This window comes from Suillus bovinus, assembly GCF_016758785.1.
Source record: "Suillus bovinus strain UH-Sbo-P2 chromosome Unknown EDB93scaffold_10, whole genome shotgun sequence".
NCBI classification, from domain to species: Eukaryota; Fungi; Basidiomycota; class Agaricomycetes; order Boletales; family Suillaceae; genus Suillus; species Suillus bovinus.
Genome location: NW_024542066.1, coordinates 308390 through 333870, shown reverse-complemented (window position 1 = coordinate 333870; position 25481 = coordinate 308390). Strand labels below are relative to the sequence as shown.

The following is a 25481-nucleotide window of genomic DNA, read 5'->3' as shown; positions in this document are numbered from 1 at the left end:
TCGACGCTTTATCATACAGTGGCAAATCTCTACTGAGGCATTACATGTGAACAAGGTCCTGTTCAACACCATCAACTTCCAATTTGTGAAGTTCTCTAAAATGTTTCATGAGGGAAGGAATGAAGGAGCGATCTACCCAGCGGCCCGCCATCGCCAGAACCTTAATGTTGGATGGTACTGTGACTTGAAAAAGGCTCAGGGCGGCTCCGAGTGCAGGAAATGGCACTGTCTTCCGCCAGCCTCTACTAGCGGGTTGACAGCGAAGGTCAGCCAGATGTAGTTCGCGAAGGTTAGGCACAGAAAAGCGGGACAAGAGCGATGTAAGCTCGGGAGGCATGTCGATATCCGATCCATCAACAGCAAGAACAAGTCGCTCGAGCTTCAGAAGGTGAATATGTCCTGCAGGAACCTCATCATGAGATAGGTACAGAACTTCTCCATCCAGCATTCTTCTTCGAAAGCACACGCGAAGCTCGCGCAGTGCGCATGAAATTCGAAGTATCCCTAGAACTTCAGTCACGGCGGTTGACCCAGTTGTGAATCTGTGATGAGTATAGTCGAGGTAAGTGAGGCGTCCATAAAGCCCTGGCAGCCAGGTCAGGCGAATGCCATCAAGCGTAACGTGATGCAACCGAGGCGCAACACCCGCGAAAAGAGCAAACTCCTTTGTGTCATCATTCTCTGGAAAACACAGAGCAAGTCTCTCCAGTTGTAGCGCGTGCACCAATGGAGGAAAAGGATGTCCGTCCATGTTATCATCATTACGTTGCTCTTGACGGCGGCATATAGGACCGAGAGCAGTGTTCCATATGAACGGCGTGTAGCTTGAAAACCGCAGCTCAAACGAGCGGGCTCTGGATATGTGTGGGACAATAAGATGCAGTTGCAGGGCTAACGTGTCCATATCGGGAAAATGATGCTGCGGAGGTGTGATTGCAATGTCGAGGGAGCACCCACGGGCGCGCGCTATGCGCGCCTTCCACAAACGTAATCCATGAGAATCAAACGACAGTCGCCGCCAGAGGGTATGTGTGTGTATAGCAAGTATTCTCCATGGGTGGCAGACGTGCGAAATGGTGATAAGAAATAGGGCATCATCAAATGAACCCAGCTCGAAGATTCGAATGAGAAGCTCAGGAGGAAGGGTGTGGATGGGATGATGTTGGAGGTTGGAGATCGGACTATGATATAAAGAAAATGTCAGAGAAGGACGAGCGAAGTCTGGGGACTTTGCAATTGAAGCTGATGGCGAGGAAGGACGAAAATCGGTGCGACCGACGGTGAATGGGCTGCTGGATATTAACTCTGGAATGTGACTAAGACCATAGTCAGGGAAACGTCAGTGATGGCAGGTGGAAGGATAAACTTACTGCGGAGGGTGAACCTTTTCCTGAATCGCGCTCGTGAATGACTTGGTGAGGATTAATTCACGACGACGAGATCGTCTGAGTATCGATGACATGCTTCATGGTCGAGGTAAAGCACGTTAGCGATACCACTCATTTATGGATTTAAATGATGTATGTAACTCGTGCGACACAGGGGCTCGCCAAACCTGACATGGACATAGCTCCGGCTCCAATCGGTTCCGAGCACCGCCAGAAGCCTGACGTGGCAGCAGAATTGCCGTGTTCCATCCTGGCAGTGCAAACAGTGAAGAATAAAACACGTGTTTCGACGACGGGTCTTGTTATTGTAGTGGCGTCACTCACGGGATCAAGATGGGAGTCATAACTCCTGTGTCCCATCCTGGCAGTGCAACTTGAAAAATGTGCAAATAGCCTGAGCGAAGAACAAAACACGTGCTTCGATGGCGGACATTGCTTTGTGAATGGATTGTGTCTAAGTAACTCACGGGATCAAGATGGGAGTCATGAACTAAGTCTCTGTCACTGCTCCCAGATTGGCACCTCCTTATTATAATTCGCTGTCAGCCCCTGCCTTGTCCTTTGCAAGCTTGAAGCTTTAGGCCTATTCATCACCAACAGTCAAAGTCGAGTCCTGCAAACTATTGTGTCTGTGCCGGCTTCTGTAACTATGATCCATAGTAATTGAAAGATCATTCGATAGGGTGTACGCCGTGTCATCGAGCAGTCTCTTCCAGACGGTGATGATAAGATGTGTGAGTTGATCAATACCACGCTCCCTGACTTTACATAACAATATTGATGTAAACCGGTTGCTTACCTGAGTTCCCGTAATCAGCATAAGAATGCAGCAATCATTGAAGTAGGATGCACAGAACTTCATGTTATTGCGAGACACTAAGTAATCAACGAAGCGCCTATAAACAGCGCAGACATCATTGAAGGTAGCTGACGCACCGGATCTCCATTGCTTTTGAGAAATCCGATATTGCCTGCTACCCCGTCGTATTTGTCCAAGATCTGTGCGAATACCTCAGATGCGCCGCTCATATGTAAGATTCGGGAGATGCCTGCGTGTAGTGCAATAAAACGAGGGTCAAATAAAGGCAAGTCTTGCGTCGGGACATCGTGATTCCGGAAGGTGATGACTTTACCGACGAGCTTGCGAGGATGTATCCACGGCCTGCCAGTAACCCTGATCGACACCGGCGGGCACGTACGGTCCATGCCAGACACGTGAAACAACGCATCTATAACCGTCCCGTCGATTGACCTGTTGGAAGTTAGTGCCAAAGCCACTTTTAACTGTAAGACGTACATCTGTCCTGAATCTGCTACTCCGTTCTGGAATGGCGCTTACAGGGCTGCCATAGGCGTCGTCAATGGCCAGGAATCAAGTTTGATGGCCGGCGGGTTCCGGCCATGACTACCTGTGAAAAATTGCGTTAGCGGCAGACTTCTCAGAGTTCTAACTTACATGGCCATAGAAGATACACAAACCAGGTTCTCGCGAGGTTGACTTGCTCGTGGATATCAGGACATGCGCAAATGGCACAGGCAGTATAACGCTCGGAGCTTTCGCCACTGGTCCGGTGAGCATTCCTCAGCATTGCATCTAGAACCCTGGATGCGTCCACGTCGTGCACTCTCGGTAAAGTTGTGATCGCATCTGTATTAATTTGTCGCTAGCTGCTCTATTGTCTGTCGAGCCTGTCCCATGTAAGTCACAGTAGATACGGCAGCGTTTTGCAGATACACACCCTCGTTGAAGCTGATGACAGATTCAGGTTCGCTGATGGTCGTGCTCAAGTCGCTCAAGTCGCTGATGACTCACTCATATTTCGTGCTGAGACATGCTAGAGAAATGATGTTGGGGTGGTGGTTGTATAATTAACACTACGATAAACGAAATTCTAATATCACATCATGTGACATTTATTTACACTTCGCATTTAAAGTTCAAAATGAAGGTACGTAAACTTTGCATGTGCGTATGTCCATACTTTGTGCCCCATTTGCATCAAATTGCATTATGTTTATTCCAAGTCCGAGTCCGACGATGCCTGAGGCAGTACGTTTGAGAACAATACTAAGTGTATGGTATGAGACGACACGAACTAAATGCGAAAACCGTGAGATTATGGCACCAGTGAATGGACGTGTGGGTGTGGTCAGGAAGCAAAGAGAAAACATGAATAAAGACATCACCAAAGGAACGGAATAAGTCGCGCAGGCACTTTTTGCATATACGCACGATATTCCCCAGCGACAGCAGGGTCTTGCAAAATAAGATCCTCCTAAAAATAAAAGGCAATCAACTAGATACAGCAACACAAAGACTCGGGAAAGATACCGACCTCAACAAGCAGCTTAACAGCAGACAGGCCAGTAGCAATAGCCGATCCTACAAGTGGCGCATAAGACCAGGTCATCAGCGTAAAAAGCAATCCCTGGATAAGCACGCTCCTGTCGTAAGGGGGACGTCAGAACTCAATCCTATCTCACCCATGTAGATAACGCAAGAGACCCACGTGTACAGCGGATGACGCACTATCGCGTATGGACCTGTTTGCACGATCCTAGACTTCTCGCGTCTCTGGCGAGGGGGAGTGAGCTTATGTCTTGTTCCAGTGTGAAAGAGACAATACACACCCCGATCAAGTGCCATTGATTGCCAAGGTGGGTGAATGCACGTCTGGTGAATCCGTTGAGCACAAAGGTCGCTGCGCATGCTGCGACTCTCAGCCCTACTTCAATTTCGTGTGTAAAATAAGTATTAGAAAGGCTCATTCGCAGCATCCACGCAGGCTGCGCGAGGCGGTTGAAAGTGACGCATAGGATGTAGGTGACGGGTGGGGTGAGGACCGAGAGAGCGTGTATTGGGGTTATAATTTTGCCAATCAAAGAAGATGGTGTGGTACGGATGGGACCTGCTTCTGCGTTAGCGACTGTGGCGATTGTACGCAAGCGAGATAAGGTATATTGGAAATGTCGGAGGGTGGTGAATACGGCGAGTGCTTCTACAGTTTGGGTGGATGATGGAGTGAGGCCTGACATGCTCGTTGTAATGGTACAAGATGATCACATGACTTAATGATAGTTTCGACATTGTCTACAAGCTGTGCTCACTGCTGAGCCGATTTAGATCACAGAAGTTGATTTGAAGGCAGTGGTCGTCCTCGTGCCAGAAGATGATCATAAGGTACGAACTAAACTGAATATAGTCAAGAGCTGGGCTGAGGGTGGGCAAGACTTTTTGTGTACTGCGGTGTGTTGGCTGCACAGTGCACGGCACCGCCAAGTTGATGAACTAGATGTATGCACGTGGATGCACGTGAAACATGACAGGATATGTCATAAGTGATATACAATTTTATGTCAAGCAGCATTTTAACGTTGAACTCATGAACTCACCATCCTCCTCCCCGCCCTCACATTCATCAATGGAATGGATGAATCCATGGAGCAAGGTTTGTGATTTCTGTTGGCATTGTGATGGAAGTGTGATTGCTGACCTGTGTCAATCACCGCCCTGACTTGAATTTGACTGCCACGTTAAACTTGCTCATCATTCCTTGTCACTCGACCTCGTCCCCATCGTCCTTATCAGTCGCTTTCTACTCAGACGACCCTCAAATCACCGCCCACGATGCCAATTCATTTCTTCACCGAATCACAACGCAATTTCGGCGATACCAGACGTGCAAGTCTAACCCGAGAACCAAAAGGAAAGGAAAAGGAATCATACGTTGATCATGTCGAATTTCCTTATGGTGTGTCAATATGAGCTGACCAACGGAGTTTGAGCTTACATTCTTTAGACCAAGAATCTGCTGCAGCGCTCTTACCAAATTTCACTGCTAATGGATCAACTAGCATATCATCCAATGAATCATCTACAAGATATCCCTACTTGTATCCTGCACCTCAACCAACACCAAGGCCCACATCTCCAAGGAAACAACGCACTTCCCTCTTGTTTTCTCTCGTTCGCAAAAAACCTGATTCTACTAGCCATATTCCTCAACATGCTCACCCAATGGTCATGCCAGGTGTCATAGAAATATCCCGTCCATATTCCTATGTCCAAGAGGAAGAGGAACGAGAGAGACTCAGAGATGCTGCTGCTCAGAGTATCGGTCTCGTCGACTATCCTACCAGTGAACACCCAGAGGATATCCGAGAGGACCAAGTGCCCCCATCAGCAACCATTGACTCACATATATCTGAGCCTTCTCCTATACCTCCACCACCCATATCCTCACCAACTCCAACTATTTTACCTCATCTCCCGCCTTTCCCCACAACCCTCGCCTCCCTCAGTTCACGTATCACACTCACAGGCACATTTCCCAAATTCTGTCCCTCATCCTCCCTCCTAATCTACGCCCTCGCAAAGCAGTGGAAGACAAGATCCATAGTCCTCACAACTGCGACCTCAGCTGCATCCCAGACAGTCACGCACCTCCATCTCTTCAAATCAAATATCCCCTCATCCTCAGAGCTTCATCGCCTGCCTATCACCCAAGACACTGCTATCTACGTCACAGAGCAATCTGGGCCTAGTATGAACTCCACGCGGACCAGCACTCTCAGCAAACGCGAGAGCAGGAACGGAGCGAGAGGCAGCGGAGGCAAGTCAAACGGCTCAGTGGTTGCTATTGAGCAAGGCGAAATTATTTGGCATTTCGAGATGCAAGATCCGAGTGAGAGACAGAAGTGGATTGGTGCCATAAAGGCAATTGTCCTGGGTCAAAGGTAGGTTGTGTCGTGTCGCTGGGTTCTGGTTTTAATACCCCCTCCAGATCCATGCGTGCAGGTCTCACTGCATTACCCCACATCACTGGGCACGAACCCCGCGGAGATATGGATGTCATGCTCTCCATGCGACTCCAAGCATCATTATCTTCCGCAACATCCCCTATATCACCTTCGTCACCCCGCACCTCATCATCTTCTCCACCTGTCTTGGCAGGTTCCCTTCCCCTATCACAGCCTACATCCCCAATCAGAGGCTCCCTATCGCTCGAAGCCATGCGTTCCCAGCCGCACACAAGGTCCTCGACACCCAACCCACCTGAAGACACCTTCACGCGTGCATCAAGCATCAGGTCAACGAGGAAATCACAAAACCACAGTTCCAACGTCCATAGATCCGGCCCGAACTCTGGCTCTTCCTCCCCAACGCCATCCATCCGCCTCCAATCCAAGCGCTCAGGCAACATTCCTACTGCCGTGCTCTCCCAAACGCACTCTTCCAAATCCTCCACGTCCACTACGAGGACCATCAAGGGCATGTTCACACCTCGCTCTCGTTCTCCGTCCTTGTCTCTCAACGGACACGGACATGAGCGCGAAAGCGAGTATGCAGAAGAGAGCTTTGGGACGGTGGGGAGCAATTTAATGAGTATTACCAGTGGCGCAGGCATAAGCACCAAGAGGAGTAGTTCGCCGATGCGCCGGGACTCACCTGTACCCAGTGTGGCATCGTCAGGGGCCGATGAATCTAATGTGCATTTGTCAAACGGGAGCATCTACAACGGGAGCTTGTCTAACGGTCTCTGTGGGACCTCGAGTACGTGCTGCTCGAACATGTGCTGCGCAAGCATCAACGGTATCCCCGCTTGTGATCTCAAGATCGTCAAAGAGGATGAACGGTGGGCTCCTTCGCCATCTACGACTGCACCTCTGTCGCATACACTTTTTCACTCGCATTCACACTCACATTCGCATTCGCATTCTCTCCACCCGCCCCCGCGGTGCAAAAAGCAGACACCCGTGCACCCACTTGCAGACGCGCTATCTCAGCAAATGAACACAAGTACTATGCCTGGCATGCAGACCTCCACCGTGACCGAGGACTGTCCAAGTACCTCAGCCACCCCACGCTCCATTACTCCCATCCCCACGCCCACGCTCAACCCAGCACGTCTATCTGTGCAAACAACCTCCACAACATCTTCCACTATCGAAAGATCGGTCTCGTCAGCGTCATCCTCCACGCCTCGTCGGTGGTCTCGTACCCTCCCGAAGCGGTTAACACCCCCCAGTGGCCCACTACCGATGACGCCACAAACTCCGCAGGAGTCTGAACCAAGTGTGAGTCCTGCCAGTGCGGGTTCTGAGAATCTTAGTGCTGGGTTCTGGAAGAGGACGAGTGGGTCGAGTACTATGAGTAGTGTGAGTGTGAGGTCGGGGTCTGTGCAGCGGACGAGTACGGTTGGGTCTTTTGGTTCAGGGGTTGGCATGGGTGGAAGTATTGGTGTGGGTAGTAAACGCCGCTCGATGCCTCCTCCGCGTCCTGCTCCGAGCTTTGCGCCTCCTCCTGCGCCCGAGCCACAACAGCAGCCTCAATCCCAACCACAGTCCCAGAAAACGCTATTCAGAACGTCTGTTGCTCAGCGCGCGTTGAGGCTCAGCCTGACCGCACCTCGTCCACCACCTTCAGGTGTCCTTCCACCGCGTCCGGATGAACCTGCATACGCACAGTCTCACCGTAACAGTGCAGAATCATCAATATCAACATCAGTTCCTCCTCGTCCTGATAGCGCCGCTTCTGGGCGGAGCATGTCTATCAAGCAGCGTCTGCGGATTCTTAGTGCTCCGTCGTCTCCGTCCCCTGTTGTCGCGTCCCACGATACTGATTCCGATCTCACACCCCACCAAATCGTGCATCCTGTGATTGCTACACCGCCTGGTAGGAATAGGAGTAGGAGCAGGAGCAGGAGCCCAGCCAGCAGGGCCAGCACTAGCAGCACCACCCATTCACAACCCCAAACGCCTCCCCTCCCAGGCACGCCCATAACAACGATGCAGAATGACCCAGGCTTCTTATCGCCGAGCACGCAAGTCCTGCTTCCGACGATCCCGCCACGCAATCCGCTCCGTCCGTTACGACCGCAGCGCCTTCAAAGTGCTCCAGAGATAAGGGCTCTGTCACCGCCTCCGAGACGGGGGAGTAAGCAGCTTATAGCGCAGTGTATTGCTGAAGGTGGGGATGGGAGGGAGAAGGAGAAGGGGGTGGATGGGGGTGTGGAGAGTGAGCTCCCGGACTTTTCAGATATTCGGGCGAATGCGTCTTGGGAGTGAGTGGGTAGCGGACGGAGTGTAGGGTGGGTGATCACCTGATGACCTTTGTGTTTTTTAGTCTGGAGTTTTGAGCTTTACGCGCTGAACTTGTTTCTTCGAACCCTTTTTGCAGGCAAGGTCATGTCTTTTTGCATCTTCATTCCCTCATACAGGCGGTAGTGGTGCATATCGTTAACTTAATAGTTTACACAAACAATCTACAAATTCAATGTACAATGTATACATAAATTACATACATGTCAGCATCTCGAGGTGCCATGCTGTGTTGTACTAATCACTGTTGATTCCCTTGCCGAAATCGTCGTAAATTGGATCAGCTACTAGTCTGGAGACCATTTCTTTTCCTGCTCATCAGTAAGCTTCAATCACCTACTCAGTCTTGACAACCTTACAAGCAAAAACAGCTGATGACAGGGATGAGGCGCGAAGAAAACAACATAATATCGTGTGAATAAACTATTTCGTACAAGTGAGATTTTCGTATGCAGCTACATGAAAACAGTAAGTTAAACGAAGAGCCGTGATAAATCAAGCGAAACTGTTTTCAACATCAGCACTATCATCGCCGTGCTCCAGGTTCGCAAACGTCAAGAATGCGGCGGGGCGGTGATCCTCTGCCCAGAACAACAACGGCGTATCCAGTGTTACAGCATATGACAAGTTGGCTGACCACAATTGGGTAAGACCAATGCCATAGTTCCAGACTTTACCTTCGGGCACGAGCGTCATGCCGAGAATACGGTCAGACAACAAGAGCTGCACCCGTTCTGACATGTTAGGATTAAAGCCAGGCGGATTGGCAGAATTATCCATGTTCTTGCGGCCCCACTCGAAGCCAGGTACCGTAAGCTGATGAGCAGATAACGAGACTGAACCAGGAGTAAAGGAAGCAGCGATACAGATTGACGAGGGGCTCCACTCTGGGTGGTCAGCCATCAACTTGGCTTGGGTGGTGACGTCTGTGGGAGAAAGATGACTGAGTTCAAGCGCTTGCGTCTTGACCCACCCAAGAGGTTCGAGATCTTTGAGGAGGAAGTCGTCCTTTGGTAACTGATTGGGTAGCTCAACGCTATTGTTGCTTCCACGCTGAGGTACCCATACAACTGCCTTGATCTCTTTGACCTGCTTGTTGTCTGGCGGCGATACACCGTACAGGAAGGCCGCAACTTGAGTGCGAAGGTCTGCTGCAGTGATGAATGCACGTAGGATGTTCTTCGGCAACACATAGGTGTACGAAGCAGCGTCATCCTTGACATCATCATTGGAGACATAGATATGTTGAAGACGAAGGGGAAGATGCGTAGCAGAGATGGCACGGACACGCCAATCAGATTTGCTGCTAAACACCTGTTGTTCGTAGTTGGTTGTCGTGACGGTCTGAATCGTATCACCATGAACGTTGGTGGTCTGAGTTTGCACAGCGGTTACTTGACCCTGCGCCTCGTTACTCTTCTCCAGCTCAGCCATCTGCTGGCGTTGTACGGAGGGAGCGGCAATCTCTTGACCAAGAATAATGTCACGGATTTCACTGGCCGTCAAGGACGCGATGTTGACGCTGTTCCGCTTGCCGAAATCCTTGGACTCGATAAGTTCAAGTTCAAAAAGTGTGTGGTATTACTTACTGCCAAGATAAGATCCTTCATTGCGACCTCAACCTTGATCCATTCATCATCTGTAAGAGTGGGCCAGACGAAGTGCGGCTCTGTGATGGTCGACTTGTCTGGGTGCAAAATAATCTTCGCCTTCTCGTTATTGACGTGCAAGCCACGAAGGAGGAGGATAAGACGAGAGAAGGCGGTGTAGCTGGACACTGACTTGAGCCAGTCATCGTACAAGCTGAACAGGACCATTTGAGGTTGTGTAGCACGCTGTGAGGAACAGTATCAGCAATGAAAATGCATGTACGCCTGATCACACCTACTAGGATCAAGTCACCGAACTTCTCCATCTTCATGCAAGCCTGGAAGGGCAGTTGTAACTCACTTCCCTTGATTACGATATTCGGGAAATCAAGTAAGTGAACCTCGAGAGGGTCCAACATGCCCTTGCGAGTGACGATGACTTGCTTTGGCTGTTCTTCGACAGGCAACGAACGAACCAATGCAGCCACTTCTTCAGCAGTCTTCCACTTCGCTAGTTGACCGAGACGCTTTTGGCCAGCCCAAACACTGGTGTGAATAATCTTCAGGAACAACTGTCCAGAACGTGGGTTGAAGATGAAGATAGCGCCGTTGATTGGTTTGGTCGTCAAGTTACCCTCGAACGTCTTGTGGATAGTGACACGATATACATTAGTGTCGTCAACGAACCAAATGATCTGGTTCGAAAACAGTTCCGAGTAGTTCTGACTATTGAGGTAAGGCTCTGTGGGCTCAGAAGAGTACAACTGGAGACCCTTGCGAATACGCTCGCGCAAGACGTGGCAGGCCGGGTTGGCCTTCATGATCTTGGCCATGGCCTGCTGGATCAGAGGCTTCATACCGGGGAACCAGTTGCCGTACGCAGACCACAGATTATAGGCTAGATCCATGCCGATCATAACACCAGTTGGCGAGGGGTAGATACTCATGGAGTCAGACACGTAGTCCAAGAACTTGGCACGAGTATACCGCTCGATATCATGGGTGTCGAAGTCACCCCAACGAAGCTGAACGTCAATCCAGTACTTGTTGCTGGTCGTGCCATCCAAAACGTCCTTGTTCTAAGAAACCGAGCGATCAGATCAAACTTCAACAAGGTATTGAAAATGACCTACATCTGTGACCAGTGAAGGTCGAGATATGTTCCACTTGTAGGCCGAGAATAGCAAGATATCGGCGCAAGATGAATTCATCTTGTAACTCTTACGAGGGTGAATGGTCTCCTTTTGTACTGTCTCGATCTGCAGAGGCTCTAGCTCCTGATCAAAGACCTGACACAAGTCCATGACTACACTTTCGTGAATCTTCTGCCACAGATGCGCACGGAAGATTTGAATCAGTGAGATCTTAAGGGTGGGAATCTTGCCGTGCATGAAAATACCCGTCAGATCAAGCTGGACCTGGAAACCGACATAGACGTTGGCGCGGTTGATGGTCGGACTCCACCAAAGCGTGAATCGACGGTTAGGAATCTGGTTAAGACCTGATCTCTGAGCATTGGTAAGTTTCTTGTATCGCATGGACTCTTCGAATCCAGACGCTTTCTCCCAAAAGAGACCCTCCCAGGTGGGGAAGTAAGTTCCTTTGAAGAGCGTGTGCTCCAAGATACCCTCAACACCACCTAGTGCAGCAATGACATCAACACGGTAGTTGTTCAGTTGCCAGAGCTTTCCGTCATGACGCTGAGATGTCCACCAGAAGGGGTTGCTAGAATAGCCATTTCATCAGTCATCAATAAATCCAGACAGGTGGAAAGCGACTTGCTGTTTCAGCAACTGGTACTGCTTCCAATCCGTACGCACACGCCAACCTCGGTCATATGCCAACGTGTGACGATCCTTTTGAAAGAGGGTGTTGATACGAGGAATACCGCGATCCCAGCTATCTTCAAGATCTTCGAGGGTGAGGCGTCGGTTCTGGGCATTGGCCTCCTTCCGCTTCATGGAGTATTCGGACCAAACACGAGCCGAATCCAAGAATTCTGCCTCCCATGGTTGAAGGTATCTGTACAAGTTCGGAATCAACTGGTCCTCCTCGTGGGTCATACCAGCACGGAAATGCGTAACTGATCGAGTGAATCATTGTAAGCCAGATAACACTTATCAAAGAAGAGAGTGAGCGAACCTCCAACGTCAGTCTGCTTGGACCATCGCAAGTCGCTCTGCGGAATAAGAACGTGACCCATCGAAAGCATTCCAAGGCCACCGAGCTCCTTCGGTGTGTAGAAGACAACAGGAGGGAAACGGGATGGCATCTTACTGTTTAATCCGATCTTCACACGAGTTTGAATCTTGTTCTCTGCCTTGACAAGAGAGTCCAAGAGCTCATTTGTGTGGATGACGGCCTCGCGGTAGTAGGTCATCAAGCCGATCAACGCAGTGTTCCACTTGTTGACAATCTTCGAGAAAGTGGTGGAGCCGGAGCTCATAAGGACCTGACGGATACGGTTATTGAATTGCTGGACGCCATCATCGGAAACACGGAGGAACGCCTGCGCAGTCCTCTCTTTGGTCTGCTCGTTAGTGAGATTCCACACAGCGTCCTTCAACGAGAACTGCTCGCCACCCATCGTCCTAATCTTGGGCAAGATACGGACCTCGAAGCCGCACATCGAAAACAACAACTGTGGGTTGTCCTTTGAGTAAACGCTGACAAAGGTGTCCTCCCACTCGATGGTGGTGAGTGAGCGCGGCAGACTATTCTTAACGTTCCAGAAAACCGCTCTTCCGAGGTTAACGTCATGTTTGATGAGACGCATACGACAATCTCGGGGCCAGCAGCGCTTGTTGTTGTACCCAATGACGTTGTTGTTGGTCGGGTCAGGGTTGGCACTAAGATAGCGTTGGATCAGGTCCCTTGCCTCATCAGCGCTGAAGCGGAAGAGAATGTGCAAGCGATCAACATAACGGGAGTACAAGCGGATGGGGTGACGAGTCTCTGTCGCCGAGTCACGATACTGCAAAAAGTTGTTAGGCATCTGTGGAGGACCTGCCATCTCGCTAGCTCGTTGCAAGCCGAGAATGAGGAGATCAAGGACGAGACCGTAGTACTGGAAGACGAAGGCAGAGAACTGAAGACCACGGATGAGGCCGAATGCATTTGTGTGCGCCATGTCCTTGTAGGTCAGCACCGTGTTGTTCTTCGCAGTGATGTAGTCTGCCAAGTTGTGATCAAGAATGAGTCGGAGGAGACGGTTCAGCAGAGTCAAGTCGATCTTCTCATACACCTTGGAAAAGACGGTCTCCATCATCACGTTGCATTCACCCTCGCTCGTCTCCCATATGTCTGTCAAGTTGTTAATGCCTTGGCACCACTTGTACACAAGCAACGGTGGTGGCTCCGTGTCGGCAGGTTTGATCCAGGCAGGGAACAACCCTCTTTTATCAGCCTCGAAAAAAAGGAATTGATCAAGATACTTTGAAGTATGAACGTCAGCAAGGCATGTAACGGAGTAAATAACAAAACTTACAGCGTCGGTAATCTTCTCGACGGGTTCGATGTCGTAGCATGGAATGAGTTTGTCGTACGTATCAAAGAACTCAATACCGGCCTCCTTGAACGCACGCTGGGTGAGAAGCAGTCGCTTGATGCGTGACAGACATTCGTGCGGATTATCGTACGCCTGCTCAATGAGGGCAAGCTCTTCACGCTGCGACTGGTTAAGACGACCCTTGACTGAGTAAGCCTCCTTCAATTTTTCAAGCGCAAGCACAAGCAGTTTCGTGTCGTGCTTGTACGACAGGGGACTAGAGAAAATGTTGAGTTCAAAATATGCAAAACATACCCCGGCTTGCTTACGGGAATGGTATAGGAGCAAATTTGCGGCTCTCAAGCCAGTGAACAGTCGCTGTGTAGATTGCAACGGCCTCCTCCGCACTGATGTATGGGCCATCCTTCAAGTACCCATGCTGCCTCTCCTGCTCTGCTTTCAAGTAGAGACGAGTCAACCGACCTAAATTTTTCTTTACTACTGCCTTATCAACCGTAGCACCCCGACGGATACGCTCCCGATTATAGTGTGCAACTGAGCACCACCAATCAGCCTTGCTCTTGATGTACCGTAAGATAATGTTCTCAATCGCGGTGGGCATTCCAGGGACTTTCCATGGGATGTTTGCTTTCCAGCAACGCCATGCTTCCGAGAGATGCTGCAGAATCGTCTTCGACTTGTTCTGTTTAATGGACTCGGGCATCATATCGAGAATGTCGTGCATGACAGCTGCACGTAACTCGAGGTCGTAGTGAGACTCGACACGTTGCTTCGTCACAGTCTTTGCGATGCCCTTGCTATTGCGTCCCTCAAACTGACGTGCGAGAAGATTACCGAGCCAGCGCTCGAGTAACGGTACAATGCCTCGCATGAAGAAAAGCCAAACACGCCAGCCAGGAGCCCAAAAGCCATTTCCAGGACCCTTGCCGACAGGACCAGTATTAAAGCGATAGTAGATCAAGTGCTTGAGATCTTTTGTCATGCGAACTTGTCTCATGAGCTGGATGAGTAAAAATCATTAAAAGAAATTTCGTCCATGACATGAATGATGCAAACCTTGTACTTGTACCGGTACATACCAGTCAATGCCCCAATGTGCGCAAAAATATACTGTAGCGCATCTGCGAGCTGGAAAGCATCGACGTTGCCAAGGCGGAACTGAACATGGGCATCAACGACAAGCTTCGTAAGGCGCAGAATCTCGCGACATAGGTGGAAGGCGTTTCCGAAGCGAGACTTCTTGCGTTCTTTCGTAGTAAGCGTCTTCACTGGCTTTAAGTTCATGTTATAGTCAAGATGCAAGTAGTTCAAGTTCTGCATATGAAAATTAGCTTCGATGTACCTCAGCGGTCTCCAAGAAGGCTTACCTTTCTGTGAATAAGGAGGTTAAGCATGTTGTACCCTTGTCTGCATACCTGCAAACCGGCTTCCACCCAGTCAAGTTTTGTTGTCTGGAAGAACTTCGTCGCTTTCAACTGCCGGAAGAGATTCTTTTTAGTCATCGCCTTCTCAGGTCGACTCTTGAGTTCGTTGAGGACAAAGCACTTGAGCAACTTCTGGTACGATACGCGAACTTTGACTGGCTGGTTAGGAGGACAATGCTCCAGATACCAGTTCTTCACCAGAGGCACGTCCTGCGCACGACGCATGCGACCAGATCGCCGGTTATAAGGTTCAGGTGCCCACCATAGAGCAATACCATCAGCAGTGAGGTCGTTCTCGAGAGGCCTGTCCTCGAGGAACGGTTGCACTTCATCGGGCAACTCAAAGTCATCGTCGTCGGCGCCGTTCGGACCGAATATGGAGTCTTCGTGAGAGACAAGCGGTGCGTTCTTGGGAGTAGCGCCACGTAGGGAGATAGGGTTGATGAGTGGATCAAAATAGAAGGCGGGTAGGTCAGGATCATCAGTGCGAATGTAGACATTCTTGGGCGCATGATATGGAGAAAGGTGAACAGAGCGCGGGAGAGAGTTATAAAGATGCGGGAAGGCAACCTTGTACTCGGTACGGATTTGTTGACGAATGATGACTTTGTTGACGTCATTGAATTCGTTCCAATCTTCGTCGAAAGCATCCATGTCACGGTACAATGGCTCGAACTTCGGCCCCCCAGGAATTGCCAAGTTCAGAGCTTTTGCAGTGAAGAAGGATTTCTTGTCAAAAAGATAACTTGCGTTGCTATCAGGTTGGTCTGACAATAGGGTTCTTCCAAGACGATATAAATTCGCCATGACAGGTAGTGAGAGCTGCCAATAGCGATATGAGGGACCATTGACTGCAGGTGTCTCCACCAGCGGCTTTGGGTCGTAGAACCAATCAATGATGGCAGAATCTTCCTCTGAATCAAGCTCCAGCTGAATGGCTTCAAGAGGTTCAACATCCAGTACGTTATCACCATAATCCAACGGCGGCTCTTCATCATCAAAAGGCGGAAAGCGCATACGCTTGAAATGTCTGCGGTCACGCTTCTCTCGACGCATAGCTAGCCACATGGAACTCCATTGAGCATGATAAACAGGCTCAATAACGCGGGGGATCTCATTGACGAAAGTGATCGCGCCAGTGATGTGATAAAGGACGGGCACCTCGCGAACCTGCTCCCAGGGGTATGGAATGTTTTCGAGTAGCTTCATTACTGCATGAGGAACATATTTCAAGGCGCCAAGGTGGACACGCTTATCATTGCGAAACTTGCGATTGCTCATGTCACCATGATCCTTGATAATTTTACGGACGTGCTCCGGAGGCAAATCCTACACAATCATTGTTCAATACGTGTAAAATTACTGACCAACGGAACGCACCTGTTTTCCCATATCGACGTATCCACCTTTGCGCTTTTCACCGTAGCGTTTCTTCTGCATGGACACCCATTTCTGCGACTTTTGTGAAAGGATTTCGGGAAGCATTTTCGAGGTGGAAGCCTGCATAAATCCTGGCGGCGGAGGCATGCCTGGTGGTGGGGGCGGCAAGCCCGGAGGAGGGCGAATGAACGAACTCATCGTCGTCGATGTTGAGGGCGACGGTGAAAGTTTGGTCGATGACTAATTGCTACCAGTCCTTCAACTTGTAATTTTAAACTCCGGCGTTCGCGAAGTTCAAAATGTGATTACTCATCATCAGGAGCCGAGGCAGGCAACTCAAATTATAACTTCATCAGTGAACCAGTGAGGAAAGTACAAGACCATATATCATACAGATATTAGCTATGGTAGATATATGTAAGATATGCTGTAAATTGTTTTTGTCTGATATATGTGAGAGCTTTTGACTTACATGTCACAATTTTAGGTTCATCCTTGCCAGATGCTTGTGACTGTCACATGAAATACATCTGCAAAAACCACTGAAATGAATGCTTAACTTATGTGCATTACAGATGCTTTACGACTTCAGTAGCAAACTCATGTCATTGGTGGAGAACTCAGATGCTGACACATAGCAACCCCCTTATAGGATCAAACACACTTGTCCTACAAGTATAGCAGACTAGGTCGTGCTGAAGATCTACCTAAATATTGTTGTCTAGGTAGTACCATTTCTGTTGAGCCCAGCGGAGATTAACTTTCTACATTGCTCTTTGCTTTTGCGTGTCTGCTCAAGCCTCATTGCATGTTGCCTTTCGCATTTTGCATTGTTTGTGCCTCGCACTATAGTAGTCTTTTTACCTTACTAGTGATTTGGTGTCCCTCTTTTATTTAGAGAGGTTTCCTTTACTCAGACAGCTGCCATTGGGTTGACATTTTACTTGCACCCAGGACTGGTGCTGCCGCAGTTCAGTCCAGAACCTAGGTTCAAACCCGGACCTTTGCAGTCTGGACCACTGGTTCGGTCACAGGTCCAGTATTTTTCCCGGACCAAACCCCCTGATAGGTTCTGGGTTTGGTATTTTCCTGGTGCACGTGAACCGGTCCAGACCAGTTCAAACCCCAGTTGCAACAAACCATCGAAGCCTCATGTTCCTGGTGAGGCTATCTGTTTAAGTATTATTCTTGCCCATCAATTTACTGTCTTCTCATCCTTCTATCCTACTTGGGTGGCATTTTCAGCCATGCAACTCATCAAAGCACCGGTAAGTCCACTGTCTGTCACAGTTGGCTACTAACTGACATCTAATGTCACTTGTTTCAGGACATAGCTCTGCTATCTTTTGGCATCTTTGAGTTGGTGTTTCTGCCATTCAGTCACACTCTGGCATTTCATGATGTGGAATCTTTGTGTCTCGATGCTTTATGGTGCGCAACAACTTATATTTTAGTTAAAATATACTTATTGTTGCAAAAGTTTTCTCCCTGCTCTAACTGCTACAACTATGTTGTCTGCACATCATGCTGACAGCTCACTGAAAGATGCAAGTGAGATGGAGTGGCACTATGATGTTGACGACGACTCTCCAATGCTTCCTCCTGCTCCTACTTCTGCTCCTGCTCCTGTGCACAACAGCACTCTCAACTCCTTCATATGTCACTCGGGTCGGGCCATCAAACCAATGGAGAAGATTCAAGAGAGCAATGTTTCAGCTAAACAGCCAGCTCCAGGACCTCCACCTCAGCATGCTCCTGCCTCCAAGCAAGCATTTGCTCACACCAGCAGCAAAGAAGACAAGGACGACGAGGATGCTGACACTAAAGATGAAGAAGACGCCCTGCCACTTGAGGATTTTACAGATGAAGAAGAAGATGAGCACAAGCAAAACGAGGAGGCTTACCAAGAGGCAAAGAAGCTCGGTGACCAGGATTGTGAAGACTATAAATCCCTCAAGAAGGATGAACATAGTGCCAACTTAACTACAATATTTACTTTCAAGAAAGGTTATATCAACCCCCACACCCAGGAGTGTGAGGATGGCTGGTGGTGTGAGGTGTGCAAGGCCAACAACATGCTACTAAAACAGTGCTTTTTTAAGGGTGGTATCTCAACTAGACTCACTCATATCGCATGCCATCCAAAGTGCCACTTCCCAGTTTATTGGGACCGCTGCGCACAACAGGGTTTCATCATGCACACCTGTGCAATACCTCAGGGCTGCAAGGCAGCAGATTGCAGTTAGGTAACCTTGGACACCTCACTTTCTCCCAAGGTTCCTCCATTCATGAAGACCGGACTCATGGATTCTATTGTCGAACTCATTGTTGCTGTTACAAGAACATCTTGATGCTTGGGCCCCTACTATTTTTCTCCTGATCCTCCTTGTATCAGCCCTCGCATCACACCCTTACCCTGACCTTACTCTCGTCATACTGGTCATCCTCGCATTCCCCTTTGCCCTCTACCTGTCGCTGCAGCAAAGCCAGTACATCTGGCCGGATCCTTTTGCTGATGAAGCATACCCATGCTCCATTCCACCTCCTGACTGATCCTGTGGACAGTCCCCTTACCATCTGGATGGTAACCTACGATACAACGCATGCCGCGTCCCCTATGCCCAGTTCCCTTTCTAGATCTATGACTCGGTGCGCAGTCGCACATGTTACTTATATTTAGCTCCACAGCTGCACGGTCGTGCCCCTGCGCGTTTCACTTCTTATTTCGATCTTTGACTCACTTTCTTATCTGCACGTTCAGGATCACCCGTGTATCACCTCGACCGTGCCTTCCTTTTATGGTCTTACCCTTCACCAGTTCCCTCTTCTGGTAGTACAAGTTATCACCCACTAATACACTTCCTGTCCTCTATATAAACTCGCTACCATGTACCATATTCCTTAACTTGAATCTACTTGGTTCTTGACCTCCTACTCTCACCAGAGTGATCCTTTCCGCCTAGCCAGCAGTCTATATTCTATCTTCTTATCTGCTCTTCGCGGATAAGTCCTTAGTCTCGATCTTTACTCATTGACTTCATCGACAAGCAAAGCCCCCTGTTAACTAGTCGGACTTCTGTCCTTCTAATTAACTACGATCTTACAATTAACCTTTGGGTGTTGTAAGCCTTGGCAGATACCGCTTATTGTCTAGCATCCGCTTGACATAAGCTACCCGATTTGGACATAGGCGTTAAATCTTACTTGCCAAAACTCGCCAAGTAAGACCCCTAACCTTGGGCTAGTCCAAGGACGTCCTCGACTGTTGACGACACATGCTCTGTTTGAGCGTCGCCAACAGATACCATCCAAGTCGTAACAGTTGCAGAGGATGAGGTGAGTGACTAGCGACTTTTATTTTTGATATATTCTAAGAAACTTATACATTTAGGCCTTTCAAGTTGTAGACAAGGGACCATTCCACCGCCTTCTTCAGTATCTTCGTCCATCACTCTCAGACCGAGATATTCCCCACCATACAAAAACTTGGGATGAAATACTTGAACGTGCAAATATGGCAGTTGAGCACATGAAAGAGAAGCTCAAGCATGTTGATAGTAAAATTTCTATGACATTTGACTCATGGATGTCTTTACCTGGTCACCCTTTCTTATCCATCACAGCACATTATATAGATTCCCCAGCTGAAAAGCCTCAAGAGTGGGAACTCAGGACAGAACAGCTCACATTCACACCCATCCATGGCAATCACAGCGGCGCAAATATTGGGAAGATATTGATTGAGAATATTGACAAATATAGTCTTCGCACAAAGCTTGGGTGGTTTACCGCTGACAACACTACTAACAATGATACTGCCATCGAGACAGTCACTCACGCTGTTGACCCTTCTGGTGACAAGTGGAGTCCAGTTGAGCATTGAGTACGGTAAGTTTGTCCATTCACTACATAGTTCAGATTGCTGATGATTATTCAGTTGTATGGAGCACATGCTCCACTTAGCGGCCAAACATTTTGTCAAAGAGGTTGTGCCCACACCAGTGAGCATCTTACACAAGAGGGCAGCTCAGCAAGCCAAAGACGAGGATGATTATGAGGAAAGTGTCAATTTTGAAGTTGGCAATACTGTTGGCAAAGCACTTGCATTTGTTGTGCAGGTAAGTTCTGAATTATTCTATCTGCTATTGTATACTAACACAACACTTTTTCAGGTACGAAAGTCACCTCAGGCATGAGTTTTCCTTCAGAAGTGTTGCAAGGAAGTCAATGAGCCCCCATTGGAGCTTTTAGGATGGGTTCGCACACGTTGGGCCTCCCTTTTCAGTATGTTAGAGCACATTTTCCAATTGTGCAAGGTAAGTCGTTTACTAATATTACATGATCACATCACTAACTACATGATTTTACATTGTTCAGGGCATGAACAGATTCATCCAGCTTGCTGATGACAGCGATGAGAACCCGAATTTGAAGGGCAAGTTATATACAGACTTTAGACTTTCAGCACGAGAATGGACAGAGTTGGATTTAATGTGTGAAGTCCTCCAGGTTCATCATTTCTCCCTATCTTTCACAACTATATGCTTATGTTCTGCACACCCAGGAACCTGCAGATGCTCAACAGAGTTTCTTGGCAACTTGTGAGCCAACAGTATGGCGAATGATTCCAGTTCTCGAATGTCTTCAAGAGACACTTCAAAACATGGCAGGTGCATCAAAATTTGACCGCTTCTCAACAGCTATTGAGGCTGGTATTGTTAATCTATGCAAATGGTATGGTAAGATGGACGACACAGACATTTATTTCATTTGCCTTGGTATGTAACTTATTTATATTGCTTTGAATGACACTGACTGTTTTGTGGTAGCGCTTGATCTGAACTACAAGATTGCATATGCCAAAGATAAGTGGGCCCCTGAGTTTTTCGAAACGGGGATGCAATGCCTTGAGAGAGTTGTACATCACTCATTGTCACTCAGCTCTGTGAATTGTATACTAACCAATCTTATATAGTTCAATCTATATCATTGAACTGGTACTTCCTCACAGGCTCCTGCAGAGCCGTCTGTCATTGTGCCACCTTTGCTCGCACATCAAGGCTTGTATGGCCATAGTTGGATGCACAGCTCTATTAAATCACACATCATGAATGATGCAGCCACACAAAGGCCTCATCAAGAACTCGAGGACTACTTAGATGCACCATTCAAGGACATTGATAGTGTAGTGGCCTGGTGGGGGGTACATCTCATTTTTATTTATTCATGTTGCATGTATACTAATACTTTTCAAGCACCATTCTATCCAGTACCCAACTATCTCCTGCATTACAAAAGACTATCTTGCAATCCAGGGATCAGCTGTTGCATCTGAGCATGCATTCTCAAGCAGCGGCATCACTGGGTCCACACGTCGCAGCTGTTTGCAGTGAAGGTGAATCAACTCAGCTGTTGGTCAAATGATTAATCAAAGGGGGGGGGGGGGACATAAGAAGCTGATATAGTGATCTATTGTGATGCCTAGTCTGCTATGCTTGCAGGGACAAGCGTGTTCAATCCAAGAGGAAGCAAGGAAAACAAATCCACAGTCACACAGCGGCTGTGTGAGGCGGGCGACGTAAGCATGAAGCGTGGGAAACTCGCGCATGATTAGTGTGGGAATGCGAAAATGCGAAATGCAACTAGCAATAGACGAGGGCTCAATGAATGACAACTAAAAAGGACTGTTAATATCTTCTAACTCTAGCTATGGACATGATGAGGGAACTCCACTAGGGTAAGGTGTGGTGTAATAAAGGGTAAAAAATGCGGTCCTATATATGTATCTCACTAAGTGAGCCGAGTAGGAGATAATGTATGTAATAATGTATGTGAGTCAGGGTCCATGCTCTAATATGGTGCCATATTGAATAAAATGCAAAAATATGTACCAGTGAGACTTGCTGGACAATGGATGGATGCTCCTGGATGATAGGGTGATAAAAGCGTGGGAAAGCATCACTTGATAAGGAAATAGCTGAGGAAAGGTCAGGAAATGATGCTGCAAGTTGGTGCTGCGAACCCGGATGGTATGGACTGAAGTATTACATGTTGCAAGCCTGTAATTATGTGAATCTCTACAGTGGCCAGCAACATTTGAGGCCCTTCAGTTGCTCAAGAGTGCATATCATTAAGGCCATATTTCTGCAACAGGCCAGGCTGAGTTTGCTGATCCCCGCGTTGTTGTGAATGAGAAGTTCTAGTAGCTATTGATATTTTACAATTTGTTGTCATTTCTCTAGCAATTCACATGTTTTTTTTGGCAATTGGAACAACAGTTTGAGGGTTCAAACACGTTCTGAACCTAGACCGAACCCTTGCAAACATGTTCGCAAGGGTTTGGTCCAAGGTTCGGCCACCATACCTAAACCTAACCAACGGTCAAGTTTGGGGTTCATAGATATAGGGCCATGAACCTGACAAAACTGAACTTCGGCAGTACTACCCAGGACTCTCTGTGTTTTCTTGGTCTAGCACCTATTTTCCTTGCACTTTAGATTCCTCTTCTTCAGTGGATCATTCCAGATCATGGATTTCAGCCTGAGTTCATTTCAAATGGTGAGTGTTGTGTTGACTCTGAACTTGCTATGTTGATTGCAAACTCGAATGCTGGCAGCTTCAGCATCCAATCTCTTTGGTTTGAGGCGATACATGCTTTCAACATCTGATAATTACTTGCAATCATATGCTTATGTTTATACTCCTGTTCAGAACTATTTCCTACTTATATTGAGCTTCTCATACTCAAGCTCAACCTTGTGAATCTCTGTTTCAAGCCTAGAGATCATTCCCTAGGCTGAACCTTTGAATTTCTGAACCTCTGTCTGAGGACTAGGGATTAGTTTCCTAAGCTGAAACCTTGCTCCTCCACTCCTCCAACATTCCTGCACCTGTAACCCTCCTGTCCTGCTCCAGACTTTGTCCTGGCAGTCATTCCCTCCTCCATATCTACTCAGAACTTGTTTTCATGTAGTCCATAAACCTTCCCCCACCTGGTGGATGAATCTCCACTAGAGTTTCTTGCACTTTTCCAGAAGTCATCTAGTGCTCTCCTAGAGAGTAGCCTGTTGTTGATCTGAGTCAGCCGAGGCATGAGGCTGACACATATATTAGTCTAAGTGCAAATTAAGCGAGGTGGCACAGTGCCTCTTGCTCCTGCCCACCTCGCAGTGTCCTATGCAGAGTATTTAGCTACTCCTCCCTAAGTTTGTTTGCACCAACCTTATCCTCAGCCATGGCAGAGAACAATCCTAATTTAGCTGTTAGGCCAGATTTCGAAGCACCCGAACACGAACCTCCCAACAGCAGCTCATAAATGAAGGACTCACCAAAGAAATGGCAGTCCATTCACTAACAGCACTGTGGACATTGACCAACAATGCAGAACATGAGAGGTAGAACACCCGGCAAGAACAAATCCAGGAATTGAGAGAAAGGGAAGCCGAGGAAGAAGAGCAGCATCTCCAGCTGCACACAGATGAGGAAGAAGCAGCACGCCTGGAAGATAGGAAGAAGAACAAGAACAAGTATGTGCCACTCATATGTGGCAAAGTTCCATCAGACCCCACCATTCTTCCAGCTCAGTACACTACAAGGAAACTCAAAGCGGGAGACTATTGCGAGCTACACTACTTCACCAACAGAGGCCTTGAAGATGCCAAAATATCCATGCTCATTGCAGAACCAGATGTTATGGTCATGCTACCTTTGTCGGATGGAGTCCACTCATGGATTCCAGCGGCAGTGGTCAAAGACCCAAAAGCAGCTCCGGTTGTCAAAGACAAGAACCCATCATGGGAGGAATTCAACGAAGCAGCCCCACACATGATCACCATGATGAGACTGCACGACTGGCCTGAGGACAGAGTCGAGATGCACATCCAATTCTGGTACGTGCTCCAAGCACACAGATGGAGGCACTCCCCAGACCAACTCAAGTAGAAAGCGGTGCTCCTCTACCAGTCGCAGAAAAGATATTGTTAACATCAAACCATTGGTATGATGCAAGGATGGAGCCTTGAAGAACTCAACAATGACCTGATTTTAGAGGCACACAAAGGATTATTCAATGAGAAGAGAGACAAAGAAACAAAGGTGGCAATTCAGGTCAGTCCATAAAAATTTCGTCTAACTGAATAAAACTAATGTTTCATATGTCAATCCCCTCCTTTTGCAATCACTGCATTTTGTTACATCACGCAATGATCCCCACCTGCTTGTTGGCCAATCACGTGCTGTAGAGATTTGCATAATTATAGGCCTGCAACGTGTAATACTTCAGTCCATACCACCTGGGTTTGCAGCACCAACTTACAGCATCATTCCCTAACCTTTCCCCAGCCATTTCCATATCAGGCAATGCTTTCCCACATCATGCAACCCTTGCACGACTTTCCTGCACCTTGCGATTCCCTCGCATCGCTTGCTTTCCCACGCTTTCATCACCCTATCATCCAGGAGCATCCATCCACTGTCCAGCAAGTCTCACTGGTATGTATTTCCGCATTTTTATCAAAATGGCACCATATTAGAGCATGGACCCTAACTTACATACCTTATTACATACATTATCTCCTACTCAGCTCACTTAGCGAGATACTTATATAGGACCGCATTTTTCACCCTTTACTAGACTACACCACTCCTTGCCCTAGTGGAGTTCCTCCATCATGTCCATAGCTAGAGTCAGAATCTATTAGCAGTCCTTTTAGTTGTCATTCATTGAGCCCTCATCTATTGCTAGTTGCATTTCGCATTTTTGCTACTTTCACATTTTGCGTTCCTATGTTCCCATGCTCTCGCGCTAATTGCACGCGAGTTTCCCACGCTTCGCTCGCCCATCGCTCGCCTCGCACAGCCACTGTGCAACTGTGGATTTGTCTTCCTTGCTTTCCCTTGGATCAAATGTGCTTGTCCCTGCAAGCATAGCAGACTAGGCATCGCACTGATCACTATATCAGCTTCTTGTGTCCCTCCCTTGCATTTACCATTTGACCTAGAGCTGAGTTGATTCACCTTCGGTGCCAACAATGCACCCACTCATTTCACCCACGAAATGAACAGCCATCACATGCCAACACAACCCCTGTTG

At 48.2% G+C, this 25481-nt stretch overlaps 5 protein-coding genes across 5 annotated transcripts; 2 read left to right on the top strand and 3 right to left on the bottom strand.

The window, feature by feature from the left end:
* Positions 1-40: 40 nt before the first annotated feature.
* EDB93DRAFT_1247526 (uncharacterized protein) lies at positions 41-1462 on the bottom strand (the record flags this gene model as incomplete). The annotated part of the gene is made up of 2 exons (XM_041452602.1): positions 41-1316; positions 1371-1462. 2 exons carry the CDS (start codon positions 1460-1462, stop codon positions 41-43), a joined length of 1368 nt encoding a protein of 455 aa, XP_041310640.1.
* A 1806-nt stretch (positions 1463-3268) lies between these two features.
* Positions 3269-4424, bottom strand: EDB93DRAFT_1262596 (uncharacterized protein; the record flags this gene model as incomplete). The annotated part of the gene is made up of 4 exons (XM_041454197.1): positions 3269-3664; positions 3725-3833; positions 3899-3963; positions 4020-4424. The coding sequence occupies 4 exons, from the start codon at positions 4422-4424 to the stop codon at positions 3572-3574; spliced, it is 672 nt and encodes a 223-aa protein (XP_041310639.1). The 3' UTR covers positions 3269-3571.
* A 592-nt stretch (positions 4425-5016) lies between these two features.
* EDB93DRAFT_1101658 (uncharacterized protein) lies at positions 5017-8456 on the top strand (the record flags this gene model as incomplete). Its single annotated transcript, XM_041447120.1, has 3 exons — positions 5017-5140; positions 5189-6125; positions 6173-8456. 3 exons carry the CDS (start codon positions 5017-5019, stop codon positions 8454-8456), a joined length of 3345 nt encoding a protein of 1114 aa, XP_041310638.1.
* A 264-nt stretch (positions 8457-8720) lies between these two features.
* On the bottom strand, positions 8721-16640 carry EDB93DRAFT_58485 (NUC071 domain-containing protein). Its single transcript, XM_041456778.1, has 11 exons — positions 16391-16640; positions 14954-16339; positions 14643-14900; positions 13895-14586; positions 13566-13842; positions 12221-13511; positions 11861-12161; positions 11212-11803; positions 10378-11157; positions 10079-10324; positions 8721-10031 (listed from the first exon to the last, which is right to left on the bottom strand). The coding sequence occupies exons 1-11, from the start codon at positions 16586-16588 to the stop codon at positions 8985-8987; spliced, it is 7068 nt and encodes a 2355-aa protein (XP_041310637.1). The 5' UTR covers positions 16589-16640; the 3' UTR covers positions 8721-8984.
* A 6984-nt stretch (positions 16641-23624) lies between these two features.
* On the top strand, positions 23625-24331 carry EDB93DRAFT_1101656 (uncharacterized protein; the record flags this gene model as incomplete). Its single annotated transcript, XM_041447119.1, has 2 exons — positions 23625-23651; positions 23789-24331. 2 exons carry the CDS (start codon positions 23625-23627, stop codon positions 24329-24331), a joined length of 570 nt encoding a protein of 189 aa, XP_041310636.1.
* Between the last annotated feature and the right edge of the window lie 1150 nt (positions 24332-25481).

Excerpts from the sequence above, each read along its gene's own strand:
- EDB93DRAFT_58485 (XM_041456778.1), bottom strand. The coding sequence starts at position 16,588 with ATGAGTTCGTTCATTCGCCCTCCTCCGGGCTTGCCGCCCCCACCACCA. Across the intron at positions 14,901-14,953 it reads ACCTCCTTATTCACAGAAAG|AACTTGAACTACTTGCATCT; the intron begins GTAAGCCTTCTT and ends TTTCATATGCAG. Across the intron at positions 12,162-12,220 it reads CAAGCAGACTGACGTTGGAG|TTACGCATTTCCGTGCTGGT; the intron begins GTTCGCTCACTC and ends TCACTCGATCAG.